Source organism: Mesocricetus auratus, unplaced genomic scaffold (genome assembly GCF_017639785.1).
Source record: "Mesocricetus auratus isolate SY011 unplaced genomic scaffold, BCM_Maur_2.0 Super-Scaffold_6723, whole genome shotgun sequence".
Lineage (NCBI taxonomy): Eukaryota > Metazoa > Chordata > Mammalia > Rodentia > Cricetidae > Mesocricetus > Mesocricetus auratus.
Genome location: NW_024429183.1, coordinates 13,436,051 through 13,454,193, shown reverse-complemented (window position 1 = coordinate 13,454,193; position 18,143 = coordinate 13,436,051). Strand labels below are relative to the sequence as shown.

Here is an 18,143-nt window from a genome sequence, read left to right as displayed (position 1 = left end):
AGCCTGAGAGAGCCATAAGTCATCTCTTAGATCGGAGCTGCCAGAAACAAACCTGTAAGCAAGCAAGGGACCTGAGCAGAGGGAAGTCCCTTGACCAAGGAGATCTTTAGCCCATTCTATATTGAACTTGAAAGAGGTCTCCATGTTGGGTCTCTGCTGTCCAGTTCTATTTGTAATTCAGTATACTCGAGTTTCCTGACGTGCCAAATGCTTCCCCACAGCTGCTACCTCATGAGGAAGGATGATTTTCATTTCAGCTTTGAGTGCTGTAAATGTTTTTGTCCTCCCTTCATGGTGTATTAAAGACCCCTGGTCACCTTGTTACAGCTTCACTCTTCTCAAAGCATTTTCCGAGCACACATCAGCCTCACAGAGATTCAACGTGAGCTAAGCTGGCTTCGGAAGAAGCCAGTGGAGGGTATCAGTGCAGATCTGATTCCAGGACAGATTAGGTTTGCTTGGTTCCTTTAGGATTCATAAGGAGTTCATATATCTATGTATTCATATTAATTAAAAGTTCGTTCCCCCAAAGTAAGTTACCTCTGCGGGAGCCCAGACACTCAAAGAAACTGACTTCTAAAAACTTGCCAGTTTTGAAAGTATTTTTCAAGGTCTTTGAAGCTAAGCATATTATGAGATTTCACAGTCTACCTATTCAGCCGCCCTTCCCAGAGTGTGTAGCAGTGGGGACACCTTCTGGAGCTTTGTAGAAGTGACCGTGTCTCACAGCCATCCCTCTAGAGAGCTTCAAAATAGAGGTTGTTAACTGTCTTCTACTCCTCCACTCCAGTTGAACTCCTGAGACATCTCCCCAAGTTGGTGTTGTCTTCTTTTCCTTACATTACCAGGGAATGTTCCAGACAACGCGTTACACATTCCTTGTGTGGGGGATTGCAATGTCTTCGACATGGGAAGGCCTGTTTTGGGACTTGCCACCAAGAGAGTGAATCCAGGAGTGCTTGCCCCTGTGGCTCAGGAGGGTTGCCAGCAAAGTTGTTAGGAGGGTGAGCTTTGGGTCAGTCTAGCACAGCCCAGTAAATTTCTTGCTTCGGTTTGTCATTTGTCGTTTGGCATCCTGGTGTGGAGATCAAACTGAACAATGCTTATTCAGTGTTTAGTGGCACCTGGCAGGATACTGATCAACAGTGATGGCCAGAGTCACCTAACACAGGCTCCCACTGGTACATGTACTTTAGCGCCATCTTCTCTGTGACTTTCTCCCCGCCATCATGGAGGCCTGGCTTCTCTGCTTTGAAGGAGCTTCCACATGGACTGATGCTAAGCAAAGTCAATTTCTGCAGTTCTGTCTTGGGCATCGGTCTCTTATGATCCCACAAGTGACCTCAAAAGGACAGTCACTTTGTAAGAACTCCTCCTGAGTACTTCAAAGACTGCAGTGTCCAGTCCTAAGACCCCAAGGATTTGAGTTTCAGCCACTCAGCTCTCACTACCCTCCCCTTGACACACATGGCCAGTTGGAAGCACTGGAAACATGGTGACATCTGGGAGCTGAGGCAGGCTGCTTCCCCTTAATGGTTGTGTCTGTGGTTGGCTTCCCCCTCGTCATATGACAAAACTATAATGAATGCTAGCAGGGAGGGTTCCAACAGCCACATCTGTTTCTATCATTTGAGTCCCCATGTAGGAAGAACTGCGGTGTAAAACCACAAATCTAGGCAGCGAATGCTGGATCATTCCAGGGACTTTGAGTGTAGGAAGCAAGAAAATGTGCTATCTAGTAGTATAGTTCAAAGCAATGGTTTACATCTGCTCCTTTTAGAAACGGAAAGGGTCAGTAGATTGTATCAGAGAGACTCAGAGAGAGGGAGGGGGAGGAAAAATGAAAGAAAGAGGAAGGAGGGAAGGGAGAGCTGTTCAAAATGAGAAACAGAAACAAGAGGAAGAAGAGATATGCTTCTTAAACCCTAAATACATATTAATCGTGATACTAGATGATAAACAGGCTGTTTACTTCCCATTTTCTAATGCATCATCATTGGCCAGAGAAGCTCAGACCAGATTCATTGTCTGAAGGAAATAGACTCTACCTGATGATGGAAGGGGAGCAACATTTCCTTGCAAAGATCTGTGCTTGCAGGAATTAGAGAGATAACTGGGGTCATTTTAGCATCATCCAATGCAATACTTAGAGAGAACAAGATCATCTGTGCATGTGTGTGGTGTCCATGTGTGGCCATCTGCATGTATGTGCATGGGGAAGCCAGAAGCCAACTTCAGATGTCACTGTCCACCTTGCTTTTTGAGGCAGGTTCTCTCCATAAACCCAGAGCTTGTCATTGCAGCTAGACTGGTTGGCAAGCCCCAGAACTCCATCTGTCTCCTTGAAGCCTTCCTGCGCAAGGGTTAAAAGACAAGAGTACACCATTGTGACCAGCTGTATGTGAGTGGAGGTGGGGATCAGAACTCAGGTCTTCAGGCTTGCGCAGAAGAGACTTTACCCCCTGAACTATCTTCCCATGTCCCTAACAAGATCTTTGTAACTTTTAATATAGGAAATTAATAAGTCATCTTCCCCTCTCATATACTTGTGTGTGTGTGTGGTATGTGTGAGTTTGCCCATTAAGTATGTAGGTACATGTGTAGTCACAGGCATGTGAAGACCCAAGGTTGACATCAGGAATCTTCCCTAACCCCCTCCACCTCACTTATTCAGGAAAGGTCTCTCAACTGAACCCATAGTTCACTGGTTCAGCTAGCCTAAGCAGCCAGCTTGCTCCAGGGATCCCGTTTCTGCCTTTGGAGCACTGGCATTACAGTCAGGCCTCCACACCCACCCAACATTCCCATGGGTCCTGGGGAATCTGAAATTCTGGTCCTCATGTGTGTGCAGCAAGCTCCCTAACTGCTGAGCTGTCTCCTCAGCCTTATAGGAGTTTTGAATAGAATTCCTTATTCAATAAACGTTGAGTGAGCATCATCTTGAAACTCGATACAGCATCATGTGCTAGGGACAGTGGTGTTTGACACAGACCTGGCTGCTGAGTGGATTACAATGTCCCGTCTATGGGGACGTGGCCTCGGGGTCAGGGAAGCTAAGGCTTAAACGTTACATAGATATAGACATGAGCATAGATAATAAAGGTGTAGAGTGCCGAGGGAGAGCATGTTACATAGGCTGACAACGAGAAAGCTTTCTCGGTACTGAGAGAATTTCACTGGGAGCTGGACAGGCGAGGGGAGTGGAGAATGGGAAGGCTCAGGGCAGTAGGGGAGGAGTAGGAAGTGTGGCCACGAAGAGCTTTGTTAGAGCACCGTGCGCTCAGTGATAGCCACTGCAGTGTCTCCATCTCTGCTCCTCTGGCTCTGGGGCTGCTGGAAGCCAGGGTATCTCCTCCCTGGAGCTGTGCAGTGGTGTGGTGGGTTCCTCCCAGGCAGAGGCTGGGATGGTGGTTCTGCAAGTAGTGTATTGAGGAAAGAGCCTCAGGAGAAACTGTATGGGAGAGAGGGAAGCCAGAGAAAAAGGAGGGGAAGCAGGGGGGTGTGGTTTAAAAAGTTCTCTGACCTCAGCCAATCCCACAGGGGGCTCTGGAGAGTTTGTCCCACTCTCAGATGAGGCAGCTGCGTCCTTAGAGCATCACACCCACTGGCCAGTCCTTTGCCTACCTGTCAGCCCTTCCTACAGGAAAACATAACTTGCTGAGAAATTCTTAGTGTTGGAAGGCCATTTCAATCAGGTCAGGGCAAGGCTCCAGAGAAGGGTGTTCCCAGCACCCACAATCTCAGGCAATGAGCACATTCTCGCAGCAGAGGGACCATCCACATCTGTAGGCCCTTTTCATAAAGCTAGAGGCGTTGTGACCCTCACTAAGGGGCACTTCCAGAATCCAAATGTAATGAATAAACAAACCAGCGGTCACTGTGTGTACTGCAAAGCACCCTCTCCTGATCACCTTTTCTGCCCACCACCTAGACGTCACTGCTGACCTGAGTACACGTCTGACTGTCACCTCCTATCTACACATATCCCAGAATTCCACCATGCACTTAGGCACAAGCTTGTTCTTGGTCTTTTGTTTAGTCATGGTGCAGCATGCCTTGCAGGGGGACCAGAAATAAGCATGGTGGACGTTTCTTACTGTGTAGCACAAAGGTTTATATTGAGCCTTACCCACGAGCCTCCTGAGCCTGGCTCAGTGCTGTTCACCAGCCTGTGTTTAACACTTAGAGAATGCTGCCGTAGCCCAAGGGAGCGTCCTCTCCTGGCGTCTCTAGTGATTCTTCTAGAATTGGAGCAATATTGATTTTCCTTGATTGCTGCACACTCTCTTTTAAAAATAATGGAATCTACTCCTGTGAGAGCCAGCATGACAGGAAAGCAATCGTCTATACCTGAAGGGAAAAAGAATCTTTTGGGGGAAAGGCTATAACAATGCTGGGTTTGAAGTGGGGGAGGCAAGTTTTAATAAGTTAAAGCCTCCATTCTGCTAAAGGTCTCGTTGCACTAAACTCTCTTGTTTGTTTCCAAAGAGACCTCTCACTTCCCAGTTGAGGTGTTGTTTTCCTGGGTGTGCAGACACTCCACAGCTTTGTATTTTTCCCTGACAGACATTCCCACATGCTCTCTTTTCAATCTGGAAGACATCCCAGGGTGGGTGCCAGTGTTGAGTGAGAGAGTGCTATTCTGTGCACAGTGACCCAGCAGAGGGTCCCCCCAGGCATCTCTGCTGACCTGGGGTGATTTAATAAGTGCTCAGGATTGTCCTCTGCTGCTTTTCACTGTCCCTAGCTGGTAAGGCTACAGTGTTAGCCCCACATTAATTATCAGCTCTGTTCTGAGCTATCACAGTGACTTCCCACCCATGGTGGTTGCTCATCACTGGAAGCATCTGGGACAACTGAGGGAAGCAGAGGCAAACACCCACAGTTAAACACTGAACTGAACCCATGGAACCCAGCGACAGAGAGAGAGAGGAGCGATGAGCAAATGGGCAAAGAATGGGCTGGCAAAGCCAGCAGAGACAGCTGATCCTAACAGGGGAGAGCTCTTGGACCCCAGATCCACAGCTGGGAGGCCAGCATGGGACTGATCCAGACCCTCTGAGTGTGAGAGTCAGTGAGGAGGCCTGGGAAACCTATAGGGCTCTGGGCAGTAGATCAGTATTTATTCCTGGCATACAAATGGACTTCATGTGCCCATAACACAAAGAGGGATGCTCTCTCAGCCTGGACTCTTAGGGGAGTGCCTAAACCCTGCCCTGAGAGAAATGATAGACTCTGGATATGTGGAAGGAAGTGGGGATAGGGTGGGAGGCTGGGGGGGATGGTGGGGAAGGTGCGGGAGGAGGGGAAGGAGAGGGAATTGGGATTGACATGTGAAGCAAGATATTTAAAATTAAAGTAATAAAAAAAAACTATCTCCTGAGCCCTGCCCTAGACCTGAACCTGCCCAAAGATGGGGCCAAGCATCTTATTGTGTCAAGTTTCTCAGGAGATTTTATTGTACCTCAACAACCAAGAGGAAACCAGCGTCAACTAAAGACATCTGATCTAGAACAAGCCCAGTGAGAGCTCAGGAAGACAAGAGCATCCTAGATGGGGTGTGAGCTCAGCACACTGCTCTTCTGCTCTCATTTAACCACCTACCCTGCCAGCCAGCCAATCAAATGTCCATTGAGCTCAGTCTGTGTGAAACAGAGTTTGTGCAGCAGGGCTGATAGGACCCTGCCCTCCAAATGCTCATGGTACTGCAATGAACCCAGTTACAGATAGGGCCATCCCCAAAAGCCTGCAAGGGAAGTAAACTGATCTTCCATTAGGCAAATAAACAGCACTGCTTTCCCCCTGTTGACTTTTGAAATTAATTAAAACTAGGATTCCTTTTGTAGTAATCATGTGAAACATCCCCTTAAAATAAGTGTATATGTAATGTGTTGCCAACATTACATATACAACATTGAGTGACTTACGTTAATCTGAAAACCAAATGTGACTGACTGTTTGGCAAGTTCCCTTTCATGTTAAATATACATAGGTCATAAAATCCAACAGTTCCCTGCAAAGGAACTCATCCAAAAAGAATGAGCTAGTCAGTTTTCCATTACTATAACAAGCTCCTGAGCCAATCATCTTATAAAGAGAAAGGGTTTGTTTTGGTTCACAGATTTTTTTTAATTTTTTTTTATTTAAAATAGAGACAAGCTTGCTTCACATGTCAATCCCAGCTTCCTCTCCCTCTCCTCCTCCCCCGCCCCCCCAGCCTTCCCCAACCCTCCACCCAATCCCCGCTCCACTCTCCAGAGAGGGTGAGGCCCTTCATGGGGGAGTCTCCAAAGTCTGTCATATCATCCAGGGCAGGGCCTAGGCCCTCCCCCATGTGTCCAGGCTAAGAGAGCATCCCTCCATGTGGAATGGGCTACAAACCATCCTGAGTGAGGTAACCCAGTCACAAAAAGGCAAACATGCTATGTACTCACTCATATAAGGATTTTAGGCATGAAACAGAGGAGTTCCAGCCTACAGTCCCACCGCCAGAGAGTCTGGGAAACAGGGAGGACCCTAAGAGAGATATACATGGTACCTCCAAAGAAGGGGAATGAGAAAGGATCTCCTAAGTGGACTGGGAGCATGGCAGGAGGGGAGAGGGAGCTGGGGAGAAGTGAAGGGGAGAAGAGAAAGGAGAGAGGAGGACATGGGGGAGCAGGAAGGTTGAGTCAGGGGAAGAATAGAGGAGAGCAAGAAAAGAGATACCATAATAGAGGGATTCATTATAGATTTGAGGAGAGATCTGGCACTAGTGAGATTTCCAGAGATCTACAAGCATGACACCAACTGGAAATCTAAGCAATAGCGGAAAGGCTACCTTAAATGCCCTTCCCCAATACTGAGATTGATGACGACTACCTTATATGCCATCCTAGAGCCTTCATCCTGTAGCTGATGGAAGCAGAAGCAGACACCCACAGCTAAACACTGAACTGGATTCCTGGAACCCAGTTGCAGAGAGGGAGGAGTGATGAGCAAAGGGGTCAAGACTGGGCTGGTGAAACCCACAAAAACAACTGACCTGAATTAGGGGGAGTTCATGGACACCAGACTGATGGCTGAGAGGCCACCATGGAACTGATCCAGACCCCCTGTACGTGGGTGTCAGTGAGGAGCCCTGGGCAATCTTTGGGGCCTCGGGCACTAGATCAGTATTTATCGCTGGCATCAGAATGAGCTGTGGCTCACAGTTTTAAGGGCATTGGTTTTCTTGTTTCTTTTGGGCCTGTGACAAAGCAATGTATCATGGTGGGGATATAAGGCAGACTAAAACAAGCCATAAAACAAAGAGAGGAAGAAGAGAGCTGCCTTCTACCATCCCCTTTAATGGTATATCCTCAGTGACCAAAGGCCCTCTAGGCCTTACCACCCAAAATTTCCACCACATATGAGTGGCACCGAGATGCAGACCAAGCTTTAACACGTGAGACTTTGGGGGAACATACCAGATCCAAATAAAAGCAGAGAATAAACATGTGTCCACATACAGACTCATATACACATGCTCATGGCAACTTTATTAACAGCATCCAAAAGCTAGAAAACAGCTTTGGGTGTCCATCAACAAGAAGATAAGCTTCCATTCTACGGGGTGCTACTCCATTTTTTAAAACAATACTGTTCCACATAACAACACTAATCTCAAAACGCTGGTGTTGAACCAGCGAAGTCGGGCACCAGTAAGTATAGATACCAGATTCAATTTCTATGAAACTACGGGCAGAACTTAACCTCTGTGCCATAAAGCACAAATCTACAAGGATGATACGCAACATTTGAGGGGAAGATAGCGTCTACACATGGGGCAGTAGGTACTTTGGGCCATGTATTTGTAAAATGTCATCAAACAATAGGCTGATGAGTTCATGTTGTAAGTAAACCGCACCTCGATAAAGTTGCTTTATTAGGTAGTACTGGAGAAGCAGAAACCAGAGTTGGTAATGGGGTACCTACAATTTAGGAAACCGCACTCCAGGCCTCGGTGGGAAGAGGGCATCATCCTGAAACCGATGAGGCGCTGTGATGAACTGAGGAGGCTTTCCTTCTGCACAGGGGAAGTGGGACAGTGCTGAGCCTGAGTTCAGATGGGGCCTGGAGGATTAAATAACTAACCTGGGCTGGAACTCATAGGAAGAGATAGGGTAGGAAGAGGAGGTAGCCAGAACAAAGCAGTGTGTGCCCAGAAATAAGAGGAATGGGGGTGAGCCTTGGCCGTGGCCTTTGGTGACATCCAAAAGCCTTTCTAATTGAATGAGTGAAACCTGAACACGTTGGTTTCAGTACAGCTGAGTGCAGCCCCTAATTCCCCCTGGACCCCTTTTCTCGGGACTTGAATGGAAGCAAAGCTTACCCATTGGGCCAGCACTGGGATGTGTTAAGCAAGGTGCTGAGGACTCGGCATTGTAAGGGATGAGGTCATTTTCATCAGGATCCCAACACAAAGTGCCCCACATACCTCCCCCTCGCTGTCTGGGAGCAGATCCTCATTCGTTCCGGTCTGAGCCTGACCACGCAGTTCAGGCAATGCACTGTATCTGGTACCCTGTTAGAAACAAGTCCTGGGGGAGCTCACAGTCCTAGGGATGAGAAGGAACATGGAAGAGGGGAATCCCAGGAGTCTGTGTATAATCAGAGAAGAAACCCTGGATCCAGGCTGAGATGGGTGGTCCTGAAATTTTTAGAGATAAATCTGTTGAGATTTGAAGAAGACAAGAGAGGGCTCAAGGCTGTCATTCTGCATCCTTCCAGTAGAGCATATGAAAACGAGAGCCCAGGGTCCAAAGATCTGCAAGTTACAATGCCTCATTGTCTTGGTAGGTTTGAGCCCTGCATCAAGCCCTACAGTGCTTTCACATCCCAGATGGAGTCCGTCCCAGCAACCTCAGTTACCGCCAGCTCTCCAGCAGCCCCACAGACGATAGAGTACACTGAGGTGGACTTCAGTGATTCTATCAAGTAAGTAGGCAAAGCCAGTGTGGACTTGTCCTTAACAGCGTTCTTTCCTCTCACTGAACTTACGTTCTCAACACTCATCCCTCACCCGTCCATTCAGCTGAACACCAGTCAACCAGTGGATTCTGTGTTAGTCCCCCCCCCTGGCTCTCCAGATTATAGAGCTGAGAGCCATCCCTGCTCTCAGGTGAGGTATAAGACTTCTTATCATTGGGAGTCTCAGCCATTCCTTCCCATTGCCCCTCCACAGAGCAAAGCTCTGCAGGCAGAACGCGACTGGGGGTAGAAAGCAGAAAATAGCACCATTGGCCATCCAGCAAACACTGTGTCCTCACAACAAAATGTTCTAAGTAATTATGAAATTCAGCTAGGTATGGTGGCCCATGCTGTCATGCCAGCACTCGGGAGCCTGAGGCAGGAGGATAATGAGTTTGAGGCCAGTCTGGGCTACACAGTGACACCTAGCCTCAAAAAAAATGAAAAATTATGAACTTGAACAGAGGATGGAGGACGTGTCCAAACTGTCTGAAGAAATGCCCATCTCCCAGGGTGCCTTTCAAGCAGGACATGAATGTGATGCCCCAGGAGAGGATGGCCTCTGGGAAACTGAGCAGTGCGAAGGCCCACTCCACACATTTGAAGGCAGAGGACAGCTGAGCACTACCATCTGGTCCCTCAGACAAAGTGCCCCTTGAGCAACACTCTGCTTATTCTAGGACATGGCATAGAGGAGGTGCAAGTGGGGTTACAGCTGGGCTGATGGTGGTGGCTGCCAAGTGAGTGATTCTCTCATTTCCTCAAACCTCTCAGGACTATCCTCATGGATGATGAAGCTGGACCTGAAGAAAGAGAAATCAAAAAACCCACAGCATCCACCATGACCTCGGAAGTATGATTCATGTACTCCTGGGCATGGCTAGCGAGTAAAAGGGCCTTCCCAGAGCAGAGAAGAGACGGGGCAGAGTGCTAAGAACAGCACTGGCATGGAGCTGGCATGGGGCTGGGGACCTTTGTCCGGGTCACCTCTCCCCAGAGTGAGACCTCAGTGAGAGCCCAGGGTACCTCAAGACACAATTCCCAAAAGTGAAAAGTTGGTATCTCCAAGCCTGGCTGGTCATGTGCTCTTTTCTTTCTCTGCAAAGAGGCCACTAATGGAAAAGTGTCTTTCTCAGGAATAGTGTAGAATATACAAAGACAAGTTTAAAGCTGCGGGCCAGGGAAATAGCTCAGTGAAACAATTCTTACAACATGAGATTAACTGAATAAACCAAATTGCATCTGCACAAGACAGTACTATGGAATGGAATTCTATTATGAAAAGTCAATAGGTTCTCTACTAGTTTGGTATAAACTCTAAAGTATAAAGTAAAAAAAGTGCTAGGTGAAAATGGGCACATAGTGTATACTACCATTTAAGCCAAGACACAAGTATATGCAGTATATAAAACTAATAGTTACCTTTCAAATTTTTCATGTATGTGGGTTTTTTTTGCCTGCATGTGTTTATGCACACCATGTGTATGCAGTGCCCACAGTGGCCAGTAGAGGGCATCATATCCTCTGGAACTGGCCAGATAGGTTGTGTCCTGTCAGCTGGGTGCTGGGAATAGAACCAAATCTCAGCAAGAGTAGCCATTGTTTTACCCACTGAGCCATCTCTCCAGCTCCAACAACTAGTACATATTGAGCACTTAATATACTTTGCATAGTTGTAAACATTTTTACATTGTCTCTGTTGCTGGCAACCATTATCCTTTCCCATTTCAGTGAGGAGATGCATGTTTCAAGCAGTCCAGCTGGGAGACTTGGCAGTCTCTATGTTTCTTAAATAGTGAAACAGATATATTTACTTATGCATAGAATAAGTACAAGCGTCATGAGGTCAAGGGTTTTCTTTTTCCTGTTATGTTCACCATTTTATCCACAGAACCTAGAACTGGCTCACAGTATGTCTCCCATAAGTATTAGTTAAGTAAAGACTGAAGAGATGGCTCAGCGGTCAAGAGCACTTACTGCTCTTGCAGAGGACATTCTCAGCACCCTCATCAGGAGGTTTACAAGCACCTGTATCTCCAACGCCATAGCATCTGGCATCACCTTCTGGCCTCCGTGGACACCTCCGCTTGTGCCCTAACCCATTCTCAAATGCATGCAGAGATGCATAAAAATATCATTAAATAAAATTTCAAAAATTACTCCCAGGAAGAAAATAATCAGGTGGAACCTATAAAAACCCTAAGAGACAACTAAAGAGAAAGGAATATTGGGGGAGTATTGGTTTTCAGCTACATATCCTTTTGATATTTCTAATTTGTATCATAAGTATGTATCAGCTACTTCTAATATTTTAAGTGATGCTCATGAAAACTATCCCATCTTGTGAGATATAGATAGACATATATACACAGGACAGAGACACATACATACATGTGTGCCATAACCTATTAATTGATTGTAATTTCTTGCCTTAAGTCCTTTCCTGCCTTTTAATTTCACACATCTGTCTTCTGAATGTTCATTAATTTCCATCCTCAGAGATGCTTGTTGTCAAAAATTCATGCAATACAGAAAAATCAAAACAAAGTTCCTTTGAATCCCTTCATTCATAAGAAAAATACTACTGGTATGCTTACCAGTCTCCCAGATATCTGTTTTGCATATGCAAACCTCAGAATAAGTTTACACCCACTCATGCCTACAGAATGTGACTCACTTGAAGCCTATGTAATTTCACATGAATGGAACCACCTTTTCTCTCAAGAATATGCTGTATGTATCATTTCTGTCCATAAATGTACACTGTGTCGTCCTCCATGGAAAGAGAGGAGCTCTCCTGTTAAAATGACTCTGTTGTCCATATCCATACATGTATGTTTTGGACGTTGTCCAATTATTGTCATAGGAAAAAATGTCCAACTTTTTAAAGGTATTTTCAATTGCATATGCACATGACTGCAGTGCCCATGGTGGCCAGAAGAGAGAGCCAGATCCCTTGAGCTGGAGTTACAGGTGCCTCTGAGCCACTCAACGTGGGTTCTGAGAACCAAACAGGGGGCCCCTGTAACGGCAGTACCTGCCCTTAGCCACTGAGCCATCTCTCCATCCCCCACATGTCCCATGCTTACCATCATATGTGCAATATTCCTCTCCCTCAAAGGGATGGAGAGGTGTGCATTGATGATGAGTTGCACATGCTTGCTAATTTTTCCTCCCTCTCTCATTTCCAGGTAATAAAAAACAGCTCTGCAGGAACAGAACACAGCCAGAGCCAGGTGGACTACCCAGAATCCCTGTGGATCTTTGAACAGGAGGAGATGCTTTCCATTGGGATAGAAGAAGTAAGTGGCGTCCCGAGGCCCTTAATTCACCCAGCACGGGTGCTCCCAAGCACCTGCCGTATATCAGAAACTAGCATCTACCCAGAGTGTTCCCGCCGTTACCTGCATACTTGTCCAAGAGTCAAGTGAAAAGTCAGGAATGAGTCTGTCCACTGCAAAATTTAACTCACCTGCTGCAGACCCATCACTGTGACAGCTGTCCCCCTGTGGGATGACTTTCTCTGCAGGTGTTTGACATTTTGCCCCTCTATGGAGTTCTGCAACCATACAGCAGCCAACAGATTTCGTTTACCTTCTATGGACACTGTGACATCATTGCGCGGGCCAAAGCTCTGTGTGAAGTGGAAGGCGGGCCCACCTATGAAATAGCCCTGAAGGGGGAGGCTTCCCTGGTCAGCTACTCCTTCGACACTAAGGACATCAACTATGGATTGCAGGTACTGCAGGCCTGGGGGGGCGGGGGCCCGGGTTTGCCTTAAACGTGGATTGCAGTCCATATCCTTGAATCTCTCCTGAACCATCACTCATCATTCATGCCCTTCATCCATAATCAGTCTCCCGGCCCTGGTCCCCCTGTTTGCAATCATTCCCCCTTGCTTTTCTCACTGTCTCCTCAAGCTAAGCATCAGAAGATGCTCATTTTCCAGTCCAGAAGCTGCTGTGACTGCTCTTTCTCTTGTGAACACCATTGTCTCCCACCCCTCCATTTACAATCTCCAAGGATTTTTTGCTGCACCCTCCCCCACGCCCCACATACTTGCAGCACCCAGTATTTCGAGTTGCCCCCCCCCCCCCGAATCCCACTCTGAATCGCTCTAATCACATTACAGGACTTCATCAAGCCACACCTAAATTTTTGTTTTGGTGAATTTTTTTATTTTATTTTTAGAGACAGGGTCTCATGCAGCCAGGCTTGCTGTGCAGCCAAGGGATGACCTCAAATTGCTGTTCCTCCCATCGCCACCTCCCAAGTTCGAGTATTACATGCACACACGATGACACCTGGCTGCCATGCCTAAACATTGCAGCAGTCCGCCCACACTGCAGTACGTAAAGGACTCAGGGTCTGCATCAGGGAGCCCCGCATTTGGTCTGGGGTTTCACTTTCAAACACAAGCTCGCTGCCATGTGACGTCAACGCCACTCAAACGGGGTTAGGTAGAAACCTGGCGCTAGGAAATCCCCAAGAATCCATAAGGATGACCCCAGATAATAATGGGCTTATTCCTAGAGAATTGTATGCAGTGCATTTTGATCATATTTACCCCTCACCCAACTCCTCTCAGATACTCCCCAACCTCCCTTCCCGCCTTATTCTACCTTGCTCTTGCTCTCCCGAGCTCTCCCCGCTAAGTCCTGTCTGTATTCGCCTGTTGTACATTTTGATTGGACTATTCCTGAGTTCTGGGTCTGCCCTGAAGTGTGATCAGTGTGCCAGGTGTGTCGCACCATTAAAGAAAACTGTCACCGTTAGCTCCTCATCTAGGGCTGGGGTTTTGTGCCCACCCCTCCCCTCCCCCATGCCTATTCTATCTGGAAAACACTGTTTTCTTGAAGTTGCCCACCACATCTGGCTCTTAAAACACTTCTGCCCCTCTTCCACACAGGTCTCTGAGCCTTGAGGGGTGGGGTGTAATGTAGACATCTTGTTTAGGCGCCAGCTCTCTGAAGTCTCTTTTGCTCTACATGTTGACCAGCTGTGGGTCTCTGTATTAACGCCGTCTACTACAAAAAGAAGCTTCTCTCATAGGTTTGAGAGATAGACTAATCAATGGATATATAATATTATTAAATGTCATTTTAATAGTGTGTCCACTTAGCAGAATAACACAGTAGTGTGCTTTGCCCTAAGGCCCATGGCCTATCTAGCCACAGGTTCTTGGCCTCATTGATAGTGGCAGATGTAGGCTCCTGTCACTATTGTGCTGGTGGAAATACCTTGCTAGCCAGGTCATTGCTGGAGCTCATAGGACTGACAGCTGGGTGATGCAATACTGGTGGTTACCTTTCTCCTCCAGTAGCTCTCATGGCATCTTGCAGCACTCTGAAAGCTGCAGCCAGGATGAACTAGATCTCTGCATGTTCTGTGACTCAAGTATGTGATACTTTTGACAGTAGGGTCTTACCGTAAAGCTCTATTAGCAATAGTCTATTTGGGGAATCTGCAGAACACACTGTTAAGCCCTTCTCTCTCTATCTCTCTCTTTTTTCTTGGTTTTGTTTTTTTGAGACAGGGTCTCTCTATGTAACCATAGAACTCATTATATAGACCAGATAGGCCTCAAACTCATCTTGAGATCTACCTACTTCTGCTGCCTGATTACTGGGATTAGAGGCATACACCACCACACTAAGCTGTTTATCCTTTCTCTTAACTGATGCTCCCTGCACAGATATCAAGTTCACCATTCCCCTATTTATAAGCCATCCATTTAGTTGTGGCCAGGCTGGTTTACCCACTGCCTCTAGTGCACCCCAGCCCTTTCTGCCTCCACATTTTCTCACAAACTGTTCCTCTCATGTTCCGCTCTGCCACCTGCAGACCTGCCCATCCTGCCAGTCACAGCTCAGCTCCTTTCCAAAACCTTACTGTCTCCTTACCTTCACTTGGCATTTAGATATTATCTCAGTCACAATGCACTTTCTCACTTGGATAGGGATCTCAGTCAGCTTAATCTTTGCATACTTCTTTCCACTTAGATCACAGGTTATGTACTTGGAGACTGAGCATCTCGGCAATTTTTTACTGCATTTGGTTCCTATTGTATAACTACTGAAATTACTGAATTTGTGTGTGCACATATGTGTGTAGATTTATTATTGGATGTGTGTGTGCACATATGTGTGTAGATTTGTTATTGAATGTGTGTGTGCACATATGTGTGTAGATTTGTTATTGAATGTGTGTGTGCACATATGTGTGTAGATTTATTATTGGATGTGTGTGTGCACATATGTGTGTAGATTTGTTATTGAATGTGTGTGCACATATGTGTGTAGATTTATTATTGGATGTGTGTGTGCACATATGTGTGTAGATTTGTTATTGAATGTGTGTGCACATATGTGTGTAGATTTATTATTGGATGTGTGTGCGCACATATGTGTGTAGATTTATTAAAGACTGAACCTGTTCACATTCATCCAGCACTGACTGTTGTCCTCTCTTCTGGGTTATCAAGGTAGAATTTTCTTTTCTTCCTTACCTCCAGGATCCTCTGATAAACTGATTTCAAGTCATCTCTACAGATATGCCATCATAAATGTACCAGATCCTATCTAAGACAACTAGTTTTGCCCTGCTTTGTCCTAGGAAACCCTAAAGTAGACCTCAGTTTGGGGGTATTGAGCCTACCATATGAGCTGATGAATTATGCTAGAAAATCTCAACGGACATGTTATGCCTATGGTTCCCTACATACATGGGAAAATTCATCCTACAACATTCTAAATTTAAATCTAGTATTTCTAATATGATAGAATTAGGAGCAAATCCTCTTGTTTCAGGAAACTTACTTCAAGATTCTCAAATACACTTCTTGTGATGAGGAATCTGAGGTACAAAGGTTGAGGTGTATCCTGAGGGCCAGAGCCAAACTAAACCAGTAGCTAGGACTAAGACAAAAGCCAGGTGTACAGAACCCAGGGGTCCTCCTGCCCTGGGAGCCCTTTATGATGCTCAAATGTGGATTGACCAGTATCTTTTTAATGTAATTCTTTGTTGATCCTTTGGGAATTTCACATCATGTACCCCAATCCTGCTCAGCTCCCAGTCCTTCAATATCTGCCCCTTACCTCTATGTCATGCCCCCAAAAGAACACTCCGAAAAAGTTAATTAAAAAGAAAATAAAGAAACAAAAACTACCTCACACCTGTCTCTCCAACACCTCTTCATTCATCCTAGTGACATCAGGAGCTATGGTGTGTTATGCAGTATACTCTTTTGTCCAATCATCACCTGCAAAATATTCATTACAATGAGTCATTGGTCTGGTGCAAGGCCTCTGGCATGCCATCATCACTGGACCCTCACTGAAACTCCTCTTGAATATCCTGTTGTGGCCCTGAGTTATGGAGATCCTGAGGATACCATTCCACCAGCCTCCCTTCATGAACTCCAGCAGGTCATAGATGATAGGGTGAACCAGCTGACTGACTCGTATCTTATGGAGTGTCTGTGGGGTACATTTGCTGACCCCCTTTGTCAGGGTGAGAGCGGAATCACACAGACAGGTAACGGCCCTTTTTCTTGTCCTCTCTCCAGCTGTTTGATCATGTCACAGAACGTGAAATCACACTGAAAAACATTGGGAAAGTTGGCTTTGAGTTCAAGGTTCTCACTAACTACCGGTCTCCGCCAAAGAACCTTGTCCCTGGAGTACCACTTATCCTGCCTCTGTCGGTGAGTCAGCAGTGAGAGGGCTCACACCAAACAGACGAGCCACACCCAGGGTGGGGAAGCGTTACTGTCGGTACTACAGGTGTGACTTTTTTCAGTTAAAACTGGTCATTTGGAATCAGATAGGGTGGTGCACACAGGTAATCCCAGCATTCAGGAGGGTGAAGCAGGAAGACCAGGAGTTTGATGGAGTCTGATCTTAGCAAGTTTGAGGCTATCCTGGGTTATATGAGCCTCTGTCGATGGATGGACTGATGGATGGGTGGGTAGGTTGACAGATAGAAAGATACACTTAGGAACATTCTTCATTACACGAACATTTAGCAAGTCCTACATTACCAATTTCCAGGTACCATGGACACATGATGAACCAGTTAGAGACAACCTATGGATTTCCTCCATGATAATAATTGAAGGATGGAAGGGAGGATATAGTCCATCATGATGTGGGGTAGCCAGTGACCTTCCACACTGCAGCAGGAGCCTGCGGCTGCTGGTGACAGTGTCCATAGTCAGAAAGCATCAAGAGAGAAGAATGCCAGTTGCTAACCTTGCTTCCTCCTCTTTTATTCTGCCCCGGACCCCAGCCTGTGGGATGGATGGTGCCGCCCACATTCAGGATATGTCTGATGTCCTCAACTAAACCATTCTGAAAACACCTTCCTTCTCAGACACACAGACAGGATTGTTTCCATGGTGATTCTAAAGCCAATCAAGTTGATGGTAAAGATTAATCATCACAACCCCCAGTCATAAACTGTAGTGACAGCCTGAGAACTGTCAGGGACTCACTGGAGACTGCCAGGATTTTTATTGGAACCTTGTCACATAGCAAAATTCCCTCAGAAAGCAAGCAAGGAGTTGACATAAACTGTTCTATCTGCACAGATGAGGCAAGGTAAGGAATGACAAGGACATGGAAAGAACCTTCTGGAACTTGGGCTCCCAGATGCTAAGAGTCAGCCTTGCAAGAGGCTTTTCTAGGATCCAGGGCTTTGAAGCTGCTGTGCTGCCCCCCACCCCAGGCTTTTTAAGCTAGGGCTTCTCTTTATGTCTAAATGGGAGTTTTCTGTATGTTTTTCTTTCCCTATATGTCAGCTATCCTATTGTGGAGCCAGATTCTTACCATGAAAATAAATATCTGCAGAATACAGAATTGTACTTACATATTTAGTGTAATACAACATACAGACATTTACCCAGCAGGCTTGTGTGAGAACTGTTCTTTTTGGGAAAATGCACTGCTCAGCTTTGGAGATAGAGGCTGAGACTCCCTCATCCCACAACACTGAACACAAGAAGAAGGGCTCTGTAGGAAAACAGGAGAATTTGTGTACTTCCCAGAGTGAGGAAAAGGGATAAAGAAGGTGTGAGGATAAACCCCACCAACACAGGCATGCCACTCTTGGCACTGGACTGTGTGCTATGGACATGCGTGTGCACATGTGCA

At 46.4% G+C, this 18,143-nt stretch overlaps 1 protein-coding gene across 5 annotated transcripts in view; it reads left to right on the top strand.

Annotated features, from left to right (window-relative positions):
* The window catches only part of Hydin (HYDIN axonemal central pair apparatus protein), a 352,162-nt gene that overhangs the window by 213,573 nt on the left and 120,446 nt on the right, over nucleotides 1–18,143 (top strand). For all 5 annotated transcript variants that reach the window (XM_040736928.1, XM_040736948.1, XM_040736939.1 and 2 more), the window contains exons 25-29: nucleotides 8,821–8,958; nucleotides 9,766–9,844; nucleotides 12,183–12,293; nucleotides 12,521–12,730; nucleotides 16,559–16,696. In XM_040736928.1, coding sequence (XP_040592862.1) covers nucleotides 8,821–8,958; nucleotides 9,766–9,844; nucleotides 12,183–12,293; nucleotides 12,521–12,730; nucleotides 16,559–16,696 — 676 coding nt within the window. The remainder of the gene's footprint in view (nucleotides 1–8,820; nucleotides 8,959–9,765; nucleotides 9,845–12,182; nucleotides 12,294–12,520; nucleotides 12,731–16,558; nucleotides 16,697–18,143) is intronic.